This window comes from Papio anubis, unplaced genomic scaffold (assembly GCF_008728515.1).
Source record: "Papio anubis isolate 15944 unplaced genomic scaffold, Panubis1.0 scaffold616, whole genome shotgun sequence".
Classification (NCBI taxonomy): domain Eukaryota; kingdom Metazoa; phylum Chordata; class Mammalia; order Primates; family Cercopithecidae; genus Papio; species Papio anubis.
In genome coordinates, this window is record NW_022166382.1 from 12,713 (window position 1) to 29,047 (window position 16,335).

Sequence of the window (16,335 nt, forward strand, 5' to 3'; positions counted from 1 at the left end):
AGTCATGTTATGTAAACCTGGCCTTCCTTTATGGGCAGCATCCCTGCATGATAAAATCATTGAGTAAAATCTCACAATCCAGAATTTGCTCTGGAAGAGATTCTAGAGAAGATCAAGTCTCTAGACATGGGTGGGTAATGCAAGTGCTTCTGCAAAGGTCTGGGTGGCATTTATTTTCACTCTGCTTTTTACTTGTGCCAATTCTTCCATCAGACAGCTTCTCAGAAGTACTTCTGTCCCTCCTGGTAAATTGTTTACAACCTCTTCTAGTCACATGTGACTCTAGAAGGAGGAGGGTTACATACGTACATATCTCTTTAATATCTCCTCTCGTTCCTTCTGGTCCTCCAGGGAGTTGACGGAGAGGTCAGAGATGCTGACTGTGGCTGATGCTGTCAGAGTGACCAGCAGCACCAGGTGTCCCTCACCCTCTTCCAGCTGCAACTCCAGCTTGTGCGTCTGTTCCCTACTGAGGGCTGACAGGTCGACCTGGCACCTAGAGACAAATGTTTTGAATCAGCAAGTGGCCTTTTTTGTTTTTTGGGTTTTTTTTTTTTTTTTTTTTTGCCATATCAAACAGCTGTTCAGAGCTCTATGAAAAATAAATCAATAGAAATATTATTTGGACCACTGGAAGAAAACACCTTTCAAGTCAGCTGACTTTCTTAACAAAATTCAGACCCTGATTATCATAGGGTCTGTAATTGTTTATTTCCTGTAAGATACAAAAACTATGCTAATCTGAAATTCTACTATTACTCACTGTCACTGTATTCATAAAGTGGTAAGGACTTTCTATCTCTAGGTGGCCTAAGGAATTAGGTCACTGGGGCTTTGCTTATAGAAAAATGATGTGAGCTATCTAGAGAGACTAACTACCAAAATTCTGAATTTTTGTGTTACTTTTAAAAAAAGGATGTTTCCCCCTCATTCATAAATGTTATTAAGCGGTGAATAGAATATGTACCATTGTGATGCCATACGTTTTACATTTTTTAAAATCATGCCAATATATTCACAGTACACTGTATAAATCTAAATAAAAACACATAAATCTCCTTAAAACATAATAGCTCGAGTGTTATGCACCTGAGTTGTGCTAAGAGGGACTTTCTAATGTGGCAGTGCATGCTCTGTATGCCACTCTCTCAGAGCTAATACCTTGAAAACGCTTTTCATAAAAATGTCAATTGATTTTGAAGAGAAAGGTAATGTGGTGACCACAAGGCTAATAAACTGAGAAAGGTGGCAGGCACGAGTAAAAGGCATTTAAAACAGGAAATAGCCAATTATAAGAATAAATGTGGTAACCTACCATAAACTGGGTGGTCAGAGACAGATTAAACTCTTGCTGTTTCTTATTCCTCACTCTATTTGGTATTTATGGTTCTGCTTTTAAACTAAACTCCTATGGACAGTGCTTCAAAGCTTATAGTTGAGTTCAAACATCTCTTTAGCAAGAGTGATCGCAGATATTGAACCGAAGTCCAATATTTCAATAGGCCTTTTATTTTTGCCTATTGGTTAATATCAGGGATGTCTGGGACTAGATACAAATGGGAGGAAGAGGAATATTGATGTAAGAAAGGAAAACAATAAGCAATGCCCTGGTCAGTGGCAGAAAGTCCGTGTGTACTAAATGCTAACTATTGAGAAACTGAGAGATTAGAGTCTGTACAAGTCTGGAAACATCTTCCTGAAGTTGGAATATATGTCAAATAACTGCACTGTTTCTGCTATCACAATACCCATTCCAAGGTACTCTTGTGCTGTCTCCTCAAACTCTGAAGGGTGAAAAAACATATCACATCCCTTATCTCATATTTTAATTTTAATTGGAATTAAGTTCTTATCAATAACACCTGGAACAAATTGAGGTTAAAATTTTTACAGTGGAAAACAACCATTCAAACACATTCTCTAATAAAAAAAAAAAAAGGTATTACCTTTAGAGATCTTTCCAGCACCTGACACACTGCTGGGCCCACAGTTTGTAACTCTGACTTGGATAGAGAGTATAATACTAGAGAATTGACGAGAGACTATAATTCAGGCAATATTTTTGGTTGGATACAGTTGGAACCAAAAAAAGTCTTTCGCTTACTTTGTTGTTTCTTTTTTTTCCACTCACTTTGATCATGCATTTCCCAGTCCCTTCCTTTTTTATATGAAGCTGCGGCACTCTTAAAACACTAAAACACGTTGATGTCTTCTGAAGGATTTTCTTCTATGCCCACCACCACTTTGTACTGATCATATAGATGTTGGTTTCTCTTAATTTATATTAGTCATTGCATTTAATGCTTTACGGGTGGGGAAGCTGCTCTCAAGATTATATAAGTTAGGCTTTGCAAACTGGCAGTTTTCAGATGGAATCTGATCCATAGATTTGTTGTTTTGCTTGTGCTAAAAAAGTTTTGAATATAAATATTTTTAAATACAAGGTAAATGTCCTCTGAATTAGTTACTGTTCCCCATACTGGCCTATTTCACTTAATTATTCTACCTTGCTCCAGTAGGCAGAAGGATTCGTGATTCTTGCCGTCTCCTTAATTTACCATTGAGAAAACTGAGGGCCAGGGAGGGTACGTGAAGGAGGTGAGACATATGGTTAGTTATTAGCGGAGTCCACTTGAACCTAGGACTCTGGAATCCAAGATTTAGGCTTTTCTCCACCACTCTAAGTAATCATGCATCCCAGGAAGAAGCACTGTTAGCAGTGCTTCTCAAACTGGGTAATATCTGGGCTTTTTAATTTTTATTTTAATTTTTTCGAGACCAGGTCTTACTCTGTTGCCTAGGTTGGAGTGCAGTGGTGCGATCATGATCATGGCCCACTGCAGCATTGACCTCCCGAGCTAGGGTGATTCTTCCCACCTCAGCCTCCAGGTGGCTGGGACTACAGGTACGTGCCACCAGGCCTGGCTGATTTTTTTTTTGTATTTTTTGTAGAGATGGAGTTTTGTCATGTTGCCCAGGCTGCTCTTGAACTCCTGGGCTCAAGCAATCCACCCGGTTCAGCATTCTAAAGTGCTGAACGAGCCACCACACCCAGCCCTGGACTTTTTGAGACAGAGTCTTATGCTGTCGCCCAGGCTGGAGTGCAGTGGCATGATCTCAATTCACTGTAACCTCTGTCTCCTGGGTTCAAGTGATTCTCGTGTCTCAGCCTCCCAAATAACTGGGATTACAGGTGCCCACTGCCACGCTTACCTGACTTTTTTTTTTTTTTTTTTTTTTTTTATGTATTTTTAGTAGAGCTAGGGTTTCACCATGTTGAGCAGGTTAGTGTCAAACTCCTGACCTCAAATGATCCACCCACCTTGGCCTCCCAAAGTGCTGGGATTACAGGCATGAGCCACCACACCCAGCTGACTTTTTTCCCTCAAACTTTTATTTTAGGTTTTGGTGGGCACATGTACAGGTTTGTAATATAGGTAAACTCTCCTGTCACAGGGTCTTGTTGTATAGATTATTTTGTCACCCAGGTACTAAGCCTAGTACTCAATAGTTACTTTTTCTGATCTTCTCCCTCCTCCCAAACTCTGCCCTCAAGGAGACCCCAGTGTCTGTTGTTCCCCTCTTTGTGCCTGGACTTATTTTTAACAGAAAGAATTATCTCAGTTTCCAAGTATGAAAATATGTTATTTTTATGCTTTAAAAATATATATAAACCAGAGAAGAAGGCTGTAAGTTATTGTTCTTATATGATGATTAAGAAAAATTATAAATTGAATTTTGAAACTATGAAACTAATAAATTTAAATTAACAATATAAATTTATAGGGAATATTATGCTTTTCTGTAACAACTAAAATTTTAGTATTGGGTGTACTCATAGAAATAGTTTATCTCAGGTCCTGTGCTATATTCAGTGTTTCAGAATTTTGACTTTAATAATTCCAATGTAGAGAATGTCCGTTTTCATAAATATATCAGACAAGAGAGTATTTAATGACTTTAAGGTTCTTTGTGCTAGTTAAGGTTATTCGGATCTCTTATTTATCTAAATATTCTACTCGAGAGTAAGATGCCATTTTAAATGAAGTATCACCTAGAACTAAGCAAAGTTTTCTTGTTAGCTTGAGGATAAACTTAAAGCTTCACTGATGGGTATCAAATCAAATTGTTGCTGGAATTGGGTGGGGAAAAAGCATTTGATACTCTCACATAACTTTTGAACAAATATGTTCAAGGATGGAACTCTTACAACATAGTCTAGTGCAATGTGAACACAGTACTAATTGCTATGGGGTAGATTCTTCTGTATTTGGCTCACTGGTACTGTTATGTCCTGAACAAAGGGAGGTTTCACTACTGTTTGAATATAGAAGTAATAAGTGGCCATCCAGATGGTTCAGGATAGGCATACAGTAATGGTTTTATAATGTTATCAAGATAAAAACGCAAAATCTAAAAAGCATCAAAACAAATTTATGAACTCCAAACATATGTTCACAGATACATACACAGAGAAAAGATCTCGGGTTTGGGAGTCAGATTCCCTTGGTTCTAGACCTCAGTCTTACATTAATTAGTCATGTGACCTCTTTCAAGATAACTTATCCTCTTGAATTTCAGTTTTCTCATGTGCAGATGAACTTTAAATTCTCAAACCCTCAAATTCCACAATTTGTTGTAGCTCTATGTTTACATTTGCTGCATCTTCCTTTCTTTGCAATTCCACAAATCAAAAAGCTAAGAAAACAAAATTATCTTATAGGCAGTGAAATATTATTCCTCAGATGTATTGCTAAAAAAAACTTCCGAATGTTGGTGTAAGAAGGCATCTCATCTCATCTCATCTCATCTAATTTCAGACTGTATTGCAAAGAGCAGTAGGGTGTGTGCCTCAGAGGCCACTATGGGTGGCAGTGTGGGAAAAAGGGGTGTAGACTATCCTCTTTGGTTCACAGAGCAGCTCCCCTGACATCTGTTTTTTATTGAGGGTTGGTATCTGTGGTTTGAAAACTTACCTGACACAGCTTATATAGCTCCCTAGGCTCTCCAGGAGCCATGGTCTCCTGACTCCTCAGCTGTTCGCTTTGCCTCAGCTGCTTCTATGGCTGTGCCTCCCAAAGGGCTGCTCTTCATCCCAAACCCATGCTTGGGTCCTCATGGGTCTCCCACCTAGGGCTGGCTGATCTTTCACTATCCCAAAAGAGCTAGGCACTCCCCTTTTCTGCCAAGGTGCATTCAGGCCTAGCTGCCATATACTTTGAGTTTCTGACTTCCAAAGTCACTTCTGCACTTCTAAAGCCACTTCTGCACTTCTGCACTGTGAAGATTGTATCTGGCTCCCAGATCAACTGCCAAGGAAGCTGCATGAAACAATGCAGAAGTTATCTCCTTGTAGGGTGAACTGTGATCAGTGTAATAGGAGATGGGAAGACAATGTCCCACTCCTCTTCCCTTTCACAAACTGTGCCAAAATGTAATTCTCCACATGGCCTGTGCACATGTGGACATATGGATGCACCTGCTAAGCAGCCAGCTATATCTCTGAAATGCCAGAAACAGTGACCAACCCATGAACATACTTCCTTTCATTGCTAGTTTCATTGCTTTCATTCCCTAGTTCTTTCTTTCTCACTCTCACTGTCTGGGATGGTACCTCCTAATAAAGTACCAGCACTCAATCACTGCCTCATGCTCCATTTTTCTCGAGAAACTGGCCCAAGGCAAAAACCATTGCTACAGTCCAACCCTCTCCGTATGGATGTCTACAACACAAACTTGACCATGTCCCTCCCTGGCTTTGTACTATTTACAATATATCCTTAGCCAGACAACAGTACCCTCCATGAATTACCATCAGCTTATGTGTCACTTGCTAATGCATTCTCTCTTCCAGAAGCCTTATAATCCTCCCAACATCCATATTAGAATGCACCTGTTTCTTTATGTTTGGACAAGGCATGCCCTCAGCCTGAGATGATGTATCTCATCTTTGCATGTCTAATTTTTACCAATTCTCATTGAAATAACTTGGAGCTGTCTTTCTCCGTACCCTGAAATGCCTCGAGGGTAGGAACAATGTCTTATTCTCAGCATATGGCACAGCAACTGGAATACAGCTGGTGCACTGTAAGTATTAAAGTACTATGGACAAGGAAATGGAGGCTCAGAGAGGCCAATAATTTACCCTTGGTGACAATTCTTGACAGTGGCAGAGCCAGTGCTAGTGTGTAACGTGCTCATTCTACCACTTCTATATTGTCTTCCTAGAAAGTGGTTTGACTTCTCCCCAATACTTATTTCACTCACTCATTAATTAATTCATTCATTAACTATTCATTAAGTGTTTATGTCTTAGGTCCGCTTAGATTTGGAGATTCAGCCCCTTCTAAACCTTCAGGTTTCTCAGATCGTTACTTCAGAATGAACATAGATTCTGTGTTACTTTGAAGAAAGTTATTTGACTTCAGAGTCCATGGCTGGGGGTTCAGAAAACTGAAATTTTAATAAATCGCAATTATTCATTAGTATTGTGATATTAAGCAAGTCACTTAAACTCTTCATACTTCAGCTTTCCTCATTTATTGAACGGAAATTTAAAAAAAAAACATGCCTTCTCTTTGCAAAGAATTGTAAGAACACAGGAATCATGGATGAAAAAGTATTTTGAAAAGTTGAAAGTGCTATGTAAGTGTGTTATCTAGTTATACTATCACATTTGCCTGAGTTTGATATTTGAAAATTCAAGTGATCTGCATCAAATTCAACTCATCAATTAATGAATCAACAGAATAACCAGAACAGACTCGAATCTAAAAGAGATTTTTGTATTAGTCTGTTCTCATGCTGCTAATAAAAACATACCCAACACTGGGTAATTTATAAAGGAAACAGGTTTAATTGACTCACAGTTCCACATGGCTGGGGAGGCCTCACAATCATGGTGGAAGGTGAATGAGGAGCAAAGTTATGTCTTATATGTTGGCAGGCAAGAAGGCATGTTCAGGGGAACTCCCCTTTATAAAACCATCAGATCTCATGAGACTAATTCACTATAACAAGGACAGCATGGCAAAGACCCACCCCCATGATTCAATTACCTTCCACCGGGTCCCTCCCACAACAATGGGAATTATGGGAGCCACAATTCAAGATGAGATTTGGGTGGAGACACACAGCCAAACCATATCAATTTTAGAGCTACTTTCCCTCATTCAACAAATGCTTCCTCGTAGTCCCTGCCTCATGTTCTTTCTTTCTCACTCTCACTGTCAGGGATGGTACCTCAGAGAGAGGAAAAAATAAGACTTAGAAAAATTAAGTGATAGCAAGAACTTGAACCATGTTTCCTGACTTCCATATCAGAGCTTGAAGTTCTCTGCATTAAAAAAAAAAAAAAAAAAAAAAAAAAAACTATATACATTTGAACTATTTAAGCACGTGAAAGGAACAGTCATCATCTTTATATGGTGATGTTATCCTCTAAAACTTCAAGGAGAAAAATCTCAGCGTTCTGATCACCGTTTTTCTCCCCTGCCTTTCCATCTGCTGTCTCTGAACCAGTGAGCCACAACATTCCTTCCCAGATGAAACAGTCTTGTGATTAGCACCCTGGGTGTGTTCGTCTGAGTCCCCTGGGGTATAGAAAGTACATGTTAGAACCATTTGCAATTATTTTTTACCTTAAAAATAAGACAGAAATCAAGCCTCATCAATATCTAATACTCACATGAATACAGGTGGCTCATACATCAGCTAAGTCACACAGGCCTCAAGTATTTTGAGGGAGGCATAGGAGCTGCATGGCTAACACGAAGGGGTCGACGGTGGCACCCTTCGGGGCTCACTCGCCTTTCCTGAATTGCAGTTCATACATGACCTATTAAGTGGATTTAGAGATTATATAATCTAATTTTAACTAAACTAATCCTCACAAAATGGACAATTGGCTTTAAAAGATCCCACCAAAGGAACTGTGGATAGAAGATAACGCTAATTGAGCAAGCACAAGTGAACAGCAATGATAAACAAGAATCTGCCGAGCTGACACTTCTACTCCACTTGAGCTCTATGTCAGCCCCGTTATGGCTCACAAAGCAACGGTGCTAGAATCAGATCCGGCAAGGGATCTGCCAAAACAATCCAAAATTATCAAGAGGAAATTTCCATCAGCTCTCTTCAACAATGAACGTGTAAGTATATATTACGCCTTAAAGTACTAACTAAAGAGATTTTGAAGCCATCATGGCTAGCAAAACATTTAAACATAAAACACTCAGAATGGGAAGACATTCCTCTATGAAGGGGGGCTTTTAAAAAGCACAAGTTTACTTAATTTTTATCAAATTGAATAATACATGTATGAAGTTTTTTGAGATTTCTTAATATATGACAACTACTTTACATTCGCATAATATAACATCTTATAAATTAATATAATACATGACTCTTTGAAATGTTTGCATTAAAAAGATTCCATATGTAGCTGCTGAAGTGTTTTCAAGTTCCATGACTCTCCAAAGGTTTTTACTCTCTCTCTGACATTACAAAACGCTACATGCTGTTATTGCCTTTCTGTTGTTAGAAGTTGTCATTGTTCAACTGTCTCTGGGGAGATTGCTTTACCTGGGTATACTTCTGCAAACTTCTATAATTCCCTATTCACTGATGTGAAGGTAAACTACACAGTGTACCTACAGCAGTGTATGGAAACTGTCTTTGAGAACTTTGCCAATTATTTTAAAAATATTACAATGAGTACAGCCTTTCTGAGAAAATCTTCAGATGAACAAACAGTAACTCACACAAGAAAAGGGATTAAAATCCTAATATATTTTGTTTAAGTTGAGTTTATGAAAAACCAATACAAAAATCAACGACAAACTCCATTCTTTATTTAAATATTGCCTGTGTCCCTAATGAACTATTTCACTCAATCATTAGTTTAAAAAAAATAGTAAAATACAATGATTTTATTTTTTTTAAAAATCCTCTCTTCCTTTTAGAATTTTCTGGCTAGCTGTCCTTGTGCTTTCAGATTAATAATGCAATAGGATTTCTCCTGCTCTTATTTATGTAGAAAGTAAAAGAAGCATTATAGTTTTGGTGTCACAAATAAAAAACATTCCAAATCAGAATCTATGGAGTGTCAAATGCTCAAATGCATTGACTTTCAACCTTAAGAAAACATTAGTTTGGTTTTTAATCCAAAGTCAAAGGCTATTTTCCTCATTTGCCACACTGAACTTGAACGCACATTCGTGTGCATCTAAACAGCTCACTTTCTCTTCTCCTCAGCAGTAGAGAGAGCCATAGATTTATTTTTATGGCTGTAGATTTTGAAAGCATTTGTTCTTCCCCCAGAACTTACCAGTTCAGAATACATTTTTCTTATCATATACCATTAATAAGAATTTTGTTAAACTTAAGCCCTTGACTCAAGTTTACATTGGTAGCATTTGGTTGTCACAGGTAGCACCAAATGCCCAGGCCCTTAGAACAATGCAACAAAGTCAGTAGCAATTCACCAACCTAAAATATATGTACCCCAAATCAACACCACTTTAAAGATAAACAAGCATTTTACACACTAATAAATAATGCTGTAAATCTTTCTATATTGGATTGCAAATAACTCCAACTGAATAAAATTGCATGACACAGGATTTACTTATTCTGCACGTTCATAAAAACAACTTGTTCTCTGACAGCACTCATTCTTGGCAATTTACCGCAGCTGTCAGCAGTCAATTTGTTCAGATTACTGCTCTGCATAAAAGTGTAACAATCATGGGGATTTATTAGCTGATTATCGTAAAGGGGGCAGTCCGTCTTGCCTGCCAAAATGCAGGTGATCAGAAAGTTAAATAATTACATGCAGATTAACATTATTTCACCTTCACTTGAAAACTGTAGTTCAGTGACAGGTAAAATTTGTCGTTCAAACTTGCAATATGGTGTGCATCACCTAAGTTGGTTTACCGAGTACTTGGCATTTTACTGAGCACCCCATGGCTCTGGGACAACAAGCTGAATACAAGAGTGTGGTGAAATAAGCATGGGCTTTAGAGTAAGGAAACTCTGGATTTGAGCCTCAGATCAATCACCCCACTGGCTGAGCAACCTCTTCACTGCCCTCAGCCTCACTATTTGCATCTGCAAAACTGGTATAATATGAACCATCCCTGCTACCCCAGAGTGTTGAGCTAATGTGTATAATAGGGCCCTGTAGGTTGTAAAGCATTATTATTATTGTTTCTTTCCATTTATGGTAAATTTACTTTTGTGTAAAGTTTTACAACCAGATAGCTCTGTAGATATCATGATGATGAAAAGTTACAGTAAGTGTCTTGGTAAATGTACAGCCTACTTTTTCCCCAAACATGGCCATTTATTATTACTGAAGTATAAAGATTGTTCAGACACTTTTATACTTTAACTAATTCATTATTCTCTTTTGCATTATATTCAATCATCTTTCCACAATTACACTGAAACTTTCTTACCTTCAACTAAGTCATGTTGTTCTAATTGTCTTTCAATTAATGCCTGGTGTCAGATCAGCATTTGTCTGACAAAGAGCCATAATTTCCAGTGTTAAATCAAGCTTCAGGGATTTATATTCAAACCCAGGAAATATTTGCTGCGTGCTCGGTGCCAGATACTTGCTTAGGTATGGAGTATGTTGCAGTGAACAAAACACTCAAAAAATCCCTGCCCTTGTGGAGCTTACCTTCTAATGAGGGAAAATAAATGATAACATAAATGAGATGCATAGTTTGCCATATGGTGGCTGCTTTAATGGAGAAAAACAGAGCAGAACAGCGGAATGGGATGCCAAGACAAGCAGGTTCAATTTTAAATAGGCTTGGTATGGATACCTCCCTGATGAGACATTGGTGCACAGATCTAAAGAAGAAGAAGAAGCAAGGCAGGTGAGTGGATCCCTGAAGAAAGTTAGATAGAGGGAAAGGTCCTGAGATGGGAGGGTGTCTGGTATGCCTTGAGGAACAGCAGAGAGGCCAGCTGGCTGAAAGTGAGTGAAGGACGGGGAGAGGCAGAATAGCAGAAGTTCATGGTAGACAAGCAACAAGGCCAGATTGTGCAAAGTCTTATAGTCCACTGAAGGGACTTCGGTTTTCCCTAGATTACAATGCAAAACAATTAAAGGGTTTGGAACAGAGGAGTTAAGTTACTTCATTTTTGTTTTAGAAATATTACTCTGGCTGCTAATTGGAAACAGACTGTTGTGGGAGGGGAAGTGTGGAAGGAAGAACAGGAGGCTGTTGCTATTGTCCATAAGAAAGTTGATGGTGGCTTCGACCACAATGATAATGATAGAGATGATGAGAGGCCGAGAATCCTCAATATGTTTTGAAGAAAAATTATCAGGTTGCTGATTGATTTGATGAGAGTGAGAGAAAGAAAGGAATCAAACATGGTTCCACGATTTTTGGTGCTAGCGACAAATAAGAGAAGCCTGAAGGAAGAGCAGAAGTCAGAAAGAGGTGTGGGACTGGAGGTTAGTTTAGCTTTGCACATTCTAAACTGGAGAAACCTATTAGACTTTCACATAGTGATATCAAGCAGGCAGTGCAATACAGGAATCTGGAATGCAGAGAAGAGTTATGGAGTGGAGCTGGGCTCTTGTGAATGGATGAAGTCACCATGGGAGCCAGTACAGATGAAGAAGATGCCCAAAGAGTGAGCTCTGAGGCTTTCCAGAACTACATGAGGGGATGAGGAAGCACCTGCAAAGGAGACAAGCAGGAGCATGCAGTGAGGTAAGAAAAAAACAAGGAGTATGCGTTGTCCTGGGAGGCAAGTGAAAAATGTGTTTCAAAGTAAGGAAGCGGTCAGCTAAATACAGCACTGCTGCTGGGGCAGGTTAGACGAAGGTTGAAAACTGGTCATTGAATTGAACAACGTGATGGGCTTGGGTGACATTGACAGGAGCAGTTTTGGTGGATTGCTAGGGGCAAATGCCTGACTATATTAGTTCAAGTAAGAATGGAAGTTGGAGCTGGGCGCAATGGCTCACACCTGTTAATCCCAGCACTTTAGGAGGCCGACGCCAGTGGATTGTTTCAATTCAGGTGTTTGAGACCAGCCTTGGCAGCATGGCAAAACGCTGCCTCTACCAAAATTACAAAAATTAGCCAGGCATGGTGGTGCATGCCTGTGGTCCCAGCTACTCGGGAGGCTGAGGTGGGAGGATTGCTTGAGCCCAGTAGGTGGAGGTTGCAGTGAGCCGAGATCACACCACTGCACTCCAGCCTGGATGACAGATCCAGACCCTGTCTCAAAAACAAAAACAAAAACTAAAGAATGGAAGTGGGTAAAGTTCAGTACTAAAATAGTTTTAACTCTTTGACACTCCAGATTTGCAAGTGGCTCTTTCATTCATAGCCACTCTTGTTCTTATTAAATATTATGAAACAAACAAACTGTTATTGAGTTTGCATTTACAAAATATATTATAAAAATCATTATATATCACCAAAAATGGAAAATAAAATAGACAATTATAAACCATAGCATAATAAACTCGTTTATATAGATAATGTAATCCATACAAGTGTTCTCAAATTTGGGACTCAGTTTAGACAGTACCCTTAAAAAATGTTACTAGCCATCAAAGGAATAGTATCACCCTCTATGGCCAACTTTAAACTTACTCACAAGCCTCCAGCAAATTCCTAGAATAGTCTCTACTTTCAAAATTAACACAGACACAGAATGTTGCAGTGAGAGCTTGCAAAAGAGGACAGAAGATTATGATGACAGTTTTATGACTGTTACTTTACCCGGAGTACTCAAATTTAATTGGAAAGTAAGTCAATTGTCTTTGAAACTATTCTAGGAATTAAGTAATTCTATTATAATCTGTATTATCTCCACTGTTTCCATGAAAGTTTCAAATAAATAAACACAGTTGCCTGATACTTAGGTATAATAATATGTTGCTTTTCAGTGGCAGGATGATTTTAAAGAGCAATTTAACAAGCGTCAAGTTAGAGACCTAGAGTTTTCAGTGCTATCTGGATATCAAAAAGATTTGAAATGATGATGCATCACAGTTATTTCTGCAAAAGGCAACCTTGCTAATTTAGGAGTGTGCAACATGTTTCTATTGTCCATCTTTCAGTACCTCAAAATTCAACACTCATTCCTTTCATTGTGTAAACCAGTATAAACCACTACTCCAGAGCTGTCTTGTCTATACCTGTGCTCATTTCACTCTAGCCTTTTGGGCTTAAATTGCTTTCATAGGCAATTAAGTTTGGTATATGACCGAAAATAGACTTCTCTTTTTCAAGCCTCCACAGGTATCTGGAACAATCCCTCTGATCTTCCATCCAGCAATTTGTCACGTTTTCTCAAAAATTAGCCAAAATATGAAAAACCTTTAGGAACAAGGTGAAGTGAGATAGTTAGGTCCACCTCTCTGTCAACCATGTCTGCCCTTGAAGAACTCATAATGTTATTAAGTGAGGAAAAGAAAATGATCAGTCCCAATTGGCCTGAGAAATTTTCAGTTTTTAAATTGGAAAATTCTTACCAAAGGAAAAAAATATATAAAAGAACATCTGTCATTATACAAAAAAATAGAAGAAGGGATATGAAGGAATGTAATATATACCTAGAAATACAGGAAGACAGTATATTTACAGCATAATCTTCATTATTTTACCAAGATAAGAAAGTTTGAATACAAAGAAATAAGGTAGAGGTAGCAAGTTACACATGCCCATCATTCTGATTAACTTGTGGTCACCAAATATAACTAATGTTACTATAACCAAAGAAAATGAACTCATCATTTGAGGAATAGCTACATAGTACCTGCTCGAAAGAGCTCATGGCCTATTGAGGGAGACAGAATCTTAGATATATAATTATAATGAAATGCATTTAATGTATTAACAGATGTGGTATATCCCAAAGAGAACAAGATAAAACTTTAAGAAAACTCTGAAAATAGTGTTTTAATTAAGGGAAAAACATGTGCAATAAAGGCCTGTGCTTTAAAAAGGCTTGAAATGTAATGTAGCATTAGATTATGGTGGTGTTTTCCAGGTTCACTTTACAAGTAAAATAGTAAAGGCTGTCTGAAGCTCATTTTTGATCGCTCACTATATAATCCTATGAAGAAGACGATACATATATAACTGCATCATAAAAAAATCAAGAGATAAATATGTTGGACTGGATTCCTGTTCTTACTTTTCCAGAGTATAATTTATTTTACTCTTAGGATGTATAAATTTTTTTCAGGCTGTATGTTTATAAGACTTGGAATTTCATGTAAGCTACAGTGAGGAAAGAATTTTTTTTTAATTTTAAAAATTAACAAATTTTTCGGTACACCACACTTTATTTCAATATTGGCATGTTTCAATGTGTTTTGCTTCAAAGACACATATATAACTATCAAAAAATATAAACATAGGCTTTAAAATAAGGAAACAATTCCTATGATTCAAGTGGTCACTCAAAATAACCCTGACTTTGTGGAAAAATGTCATGTAAGCCTCAAAATACTCCTTTCTTTACTGGGTTATCAGATTAACATGGATCTGCCTCACTTACATGCTTCCAACACTAAAACTTGGGAACTCTTTATGGATTTATGAACTCCAAAGAGATTACAAGTATTGTCTACTTTGTAGGGCGCTGTAGAAAATAATGTATTTTATGGTGATAGTATGCTTTATGAAAATAAATATTATCTTAGATCACTTTACAGACTATGAATATGCTCTTTGTTCCTTTATGTATCTTATATCAAATGAAATTCCTCTTTTTCAACTCCCATAACTTTGACATCTGGAGAAAATTCAAGGATATCAAATTCAGATAGCCTGTGTCCATCAACTGGTCAAAACCGCCACCTACTGGTCAATTTTTGAATCTATTTTTCAGTTCATCCAAGCATTGCCCTAAGTTCCCTTCTTCAAAACGGTAAAGATCGTTTACAATAACAGGCTTACAGCAAATATTCTTTTAAGAAAAATGCTCTAGGAGTGAACCAAAAGTTACAAATTGCACAAACCTGCCAATAAAATCATCCCTTTTCCCAGCATCTTTGTCCCATGCAGTGATATCAATGATTCCTCCTCTTTCTTCATAAAGGTGAAAATCAAATTGTTCCCTCCACTGAGGATTCAACGTTTTTGGCATAATCTGGAAAAAAAAATCATTATTGTCATATTGCTAGCAGCTTAAAAAAAAAAAACTTCAACCTGAGACACTAAATCAAACTTTTGGTACTACAATATCTAGAAAAGCATGCTGTGTGCTATTTGAAAAAAAGATTACAGAAATAATGGAAATGACTCATTCGATCTCCAGCATCCTTACTGAGTAGTACCTGAATGGACCTTAATGGATGTGTACTGAAAATCAAAAGATATCCTTTGATTATCTTAAGTAGCAGATAAGATATATAAACTATGTATAAGAGGTAATAATCTATGAAAGAAATAGCTCACTCGGATACTAGCAATATTTTACATAATCATAGTTAATACATTAAAATATAACTCATAGTCAGTCATCTCATAATAAAAGAGGATGAGTGTTTTTTTTCTTACTTGCCATACACATTGGAATCCTGACTTGAGTACATGAAAAACACACAGTGAATTTCTGTGAGAGTAGGACAAAAAAGCAAGTAGCTTTTGGGTGGTCAAACTTTTATCTTAGACTTACAGCACTGATGTAGTATCTCATGTTATAGATGGATAAGCTGAGACCTAGAGTTTAAGTGACACACCTAAGGTCAGTATGTTTTAGCATTTAGACACTAACTCAAAGTCTTTGATTAAAGCTTCAGAACTCGGCTGGGTACGGTGACTCACGCCTGTAATCCCAGCACTTTGTGAGGCCAAGGCAGGCGGATCACGAGGTCAAGAGATCAAGACCATTCTGGCCAACATGGTGCAACCCCGTCTCTATTAAAAGTACAAAAATTAGCTGGGCATGATGGCACTTGCCTGTAGTCCCAGCTACTGGGGAGGCTGAGGCAGGAGAATTGCTTGAACCTGGGAGGCGGAGGTTGCAGTGAGCCAAGATTGTGCCACTGCACTCCAGCCTGGCGACAGAGCGAGACTCTGTCTCAAAAAAAAAAAAAAGCTTCAGGACTCTTCCCCCAAAACCATATGCGAAAAATGTTTGCGAAATAATAAATGAATATACATGAGTATATATGTATGCATACATATATGTGGATATACTCTTTGTGTTGCATATACAAGAAAGATATCTGAAATGTAATTCTGTAACTTCAAGTATTCAGATAAGTCATCTTGTACAGTAGAATCAATGAACAAAGTAACCTATATTGATAGGAACGAAATTTTAAAATTCCATTCA

General features: G+C 37.9%; 1 protein-coding gene across 1 annotated transcript in view; it reads right to left on the reverse strand.

Annotated features, from left to right (window-relative positions):
- LOC101001536 (multiple C2 and transmembrane domain-containing protein 1) overlaps positions 1-16,335 on the reverse strand; it is a 45,120-nt gene that overhangs the window by 12,480 nt on the left and 16,305 nt on the right. Inside the window, exons 5-6 of the mRNA XM_031662409.1 lie at positions 15,014-15,144; positions 310-496 (exon numbers count right to left, since the gene is read on the reverse strand). Coding sequence (XP_031518269.1) covers positions 310-496; positions 15,014-15,144 — 318 coding nt within the window. The remainder of the gene's footprint in view (positions 1-309; positions 497-15,013; positions 15,145-16,335) is intronic.